Source organism: Nicotiana attenuata, unplaced genomic scaffold (assembly GCF_001879085.1).
Source record: "Nicotiana attenuata strain UT unplaced genomic scaffold, NIATTr2, whole genome shotgun sequence".
NCBI lineage: Eukaryota > Viridiplantae > Streptophyta > Magnoliopsida > Solanales > Solanaceae > Nicotiana > Nicotiana attenuata.
Window position 1 is genome coordinate 40,937 of NW_017674917.1, and position 3,525 is coordinate 44,461.

Genomic DNA, 3,525 nt, shown 5'->3' on the forward strand with positions numbered 1-3,525 from the left:
AGTAATTGTTTCCTCCATGATACCTCAAGGCCTAGAATCTATTTTACTAAATTATCTAAAGCTGACAGGAGTATCAAAATAACTTTGACAATCGAGCACATCCTCAAATATGCTTTTACAGAAGTTACATTTTAGAATAAACTCCAAGAGCTTTCTCTAGATACCATATGTCAACTTGCAAATGACAATAGGGAACAAAACAAGATCAAATTACCTAACTCCCCTTGCACACTCTAAAACAAAGGGAACAACAAGCTATTTACCCTGGCAAACTGATAAATATTGCAGCAAGTAAAGATGACCTCAACACCAAGAAAAACGAGGACGAAAAGGAGTATAAAGAGAATTCAAAAAGATATATATCTCCTCATAAATCATAAACAAAGTTGAAGATCTATAAGATAGAAAAACACAGAAGAAAACATAAAATTACTCATAAGACTAGGCAAAAGAGCTTCTTGGATCTACACCCAATATAACATGCGTAAATAAAATCCAAAACTGTAACAGAAAAGGCCTCACAGCCATGAAACACAGAATCCGACATACTTCTTCCAACATTTTAGATTTCATCTAAACGAAATTCAGGCCAAATGGTGCTATATGTTTTATCCTAATAACGGCCAATACCCCACACTCTAATCAAGCCATCTGTGTATCCGCTGAAAAGTGTGCTTCCATCAGCACTCCAGCCCAAACTAGTGCAGTATATGACCTGGAAGATGGAGATACAATGAGGTTAGCAACATTCACAACTTATTTCACATTGATAATATTTGAACTGACAAATCTGGGAATCACGACATCATCACAAAGATTAGGTCCTAGGGTGTCCCGAAATAATTATAAAAAGAGAACAAGTTCTACATACTGAAGGTGTAAAAAGCACTTCTACACTATCATATCACTTCAAACGTAATTGCAGGTAATTCTCTAAACAAACATTAATGGCAATCTTGAAAAATGGAAAGCAAGATTATATAACAGGTCAAAATACACTAAATAGCATAAAAGAAATCTTTATGCTGTCATTGGTATAACTTCAATCCTTATGAAAATCAGGTCCCACCAAACGATAGAAATAGAAAGTTATAAACTTGAAACTAAGAATAGCTACAATCATCCCATATATCAAGGCTTCACATTTGTGCTACTAACAACAAACTATATCAGTAGAAAAGTATGGTAGAAACCGCAAAAGAAACACAGATAGTGGGAGCCATAGGTTACAAATTAGAGATGATAATATACTGTTGAAAATACTCTTCCAATTACTAACATAACTTCTAACAGGGTAGAGGATTCTATACCATGAATTCCCGAGAGCAAGAACAGCTAGAATTATTAAGTAGACAGTTATTTTACTCTAATTAGACCTTGAACTGCTACAACATTCACAAAGACCTATTTCCAACTGTTGGTCGATCTATCTATATCAATAATACACTACAACAAAAACTAATATGCACAATAAACGCATTCAAAGAACAAATAACTTCATTTGATACAAAAACACAATCCAATAAACCAAAAGTAACATTCTTGAAGCAAAAAATGAAAACAAAAATCAAACCCACCTTGTTTTTGCCAGAAGCAGTTCCCTCTGCAGACATTTCACTCTCTTGCTTCAGATCAACTTTCAAATCATCCACGATAGTCTTGCTCTCCAAATCCCAAATCTTAATACTCGACTCAGTGGCAGCACACAACCAGTACCTATTTGGGCTAAAACAAAGCGAGTGAATAATAGAACCCGACTCAAGCGAGTACAATTTCTTCCCTTCAGCCAAATCCCACAACAAAATCACTCCATCCTTCCCTCCACTAGCACACAAAGAACCATCAGGAGACACCGCAGTGGTATTCACATACCCAGTGTGTCCAGCAAGCGTAGCACGGAGCTTACAGTTGGTAAGGTTCCATATTTTTACAGTCCTGTCCCACGACCCGGATACGATAGTTGGCTGAAGATTATTCGGGCTGAAACGAACACATGAGACCCAGTCAGAATGCGAATCTCCGTCCTGAATAACGTACTTACACTCACCCAAAGTGTTCCAAAGCCTGATGCTCTTATCACGGGATGCTGATACGATCTGACGGTTATCAGCAGAAAATGCTACGGATAAAACATCCTTAGTGTGTCCGACGAAACGACGGGCAGTGGTTCCAGCTTGAAGATCCCATAAACGGAGCTCACCGTCCCAAGATCCGGAAAGAGCGAACATGCCGTCGGATGAAAGGACGACGTCTTGAACGAAGTGTCCGTGGCCTGTGAGGCGGCGGCGCGGGACGCCGTATTGTGGGCCGTCTTTTGTTATTGACCAAACGATGATGGATTTGTCACGTGAGGATGTGACGATCATATCGGAGTTGTCAACTGGGGTGGCGATGGCTGTGACCCAGTCAGTGTGGGCTCTCATTGTGCCGCGGAGGACTAGTGATTCTTGCGACATTTTGTCGAACAGGTGGTGGGTGGGTGGCGACTTAGCTCGAAGGCTATAAGCAAAATGAAAGCGAAGGAGAAACCCTAAGCATGAAAGGGATGACTTTATACGGTGGGAAGGTTTTTAGGGCTTTGGGCTTTAGCTACTGATCTGTTCTGTAACCCGGGTTAATGGTCCGATAATCCAAGAGTCCCCTAAAGAGGAAATTTTACCTGCTATAGTAAAGGGATAAACCAAAATTATTTTAAAATATTATTTTCTATAGCTACCTTTTATATTTTATTATAGCAAAATAAGTATTTATGGTAAACTATCATTGATACATGAAATAAGGCATGAAATACGCTATTTATGTTTTTCCCCTCTCTTAGACAACTGGACATACCTATTTTTAAGGTGATTGTCGTTACTGTACATGAATATATGACGCGAATACATGTGAATATATGAGCGTACAGCTGGACTGCCCTGATTTTAGGCGCTTTTTGCTGATGTATTCATGAATACATGTGAATACATGCACGTACAGCTGGACTGCCTGATTTTTAGGCGTTTGTTGCTGCTATATTCATGAATACAGCAACACCAATACAGCGAATACACTATCGTACTGAATAGTAGCTATAGGAAGTAGTTATGTATATGGTAGCTATAGAAAGTTAATAGTCACTAAACAATAGTGGTTTCTAAAAATTCCTCTTAATAAAATAGTATTTGAAGCTAAAATTGAAAAAAAAATTGTTGAAGTTGAGCTTATATTTAAAAAATAACTTCACTTAAGTAACCTTTTTATAAGAATTGAAGATTTTAAGTGAAAATCAACACTTCATTTGAGATACTATATCTTATAATTTAGCAATTAATAACTATAATTAGGAAAAAAGAATTGTAAAAATTGGAAATTTTGTGAGTAGAAATCACCACTTAATTTCAGATATATCCTCTAATAAGTATTTTAATATTTCACTTGAACATTAAATATTGTAAAATTTTATTTACAACTATTCATGGCCAAAGAGAAATTGAAATTCAGTATTTGCTAATAGTGAAATTGTTTTCATGCCCGAAAGGGTCTTTA

The 3,525-nt window shown here is 37.0% G+C and overlaps 1 protein-coding gene across 1 annotated transcript; it reads right to left on the reverse strand.

The window, feature by feature from the left end:
• Nucleotides 1-337: 337 nt before the first annotated feature.
• Nucleotides 338-2,539, reverse strand: LOC109219445 (guanine nucleotide-binding protein subunit beta-like protein). Its single transcript, XM_019383905.1, has 2 exons — nt 1,578-2,539; nt 338-715 (listed from the first exon to the last, which is right to left on the reverse strand). The coding sequence occupies exons 1-2, from the start codon at nt 2,454-2,456 to the stop codon at nt 614-616; spliced, it is 981 nt and encodes a 326-aa protein (XP_019239450.1). The 5' UTR covers nt 2,457-2,539; the 3' UTR covers nt 338-613.
• Nucleotides 2,540-3,525: the final 986 nt, after the last annotated feature.

Coding starts and splice junctions, on each gene's coding strand:
- LOC109219445 (XM_019383905.1), bottom strand. CDS start 2,456: ATGTCGCAAGAATCACTAGTCCTCCGCGGCACAATGAGAGCCCACACT. Junction 716..1,577: donor CTGCTTCTGGCAAAAACAAG/GTGGGTTTGATT, acceptor TCCATCTTCCAG/GTCATATACTGCACTAGTTT.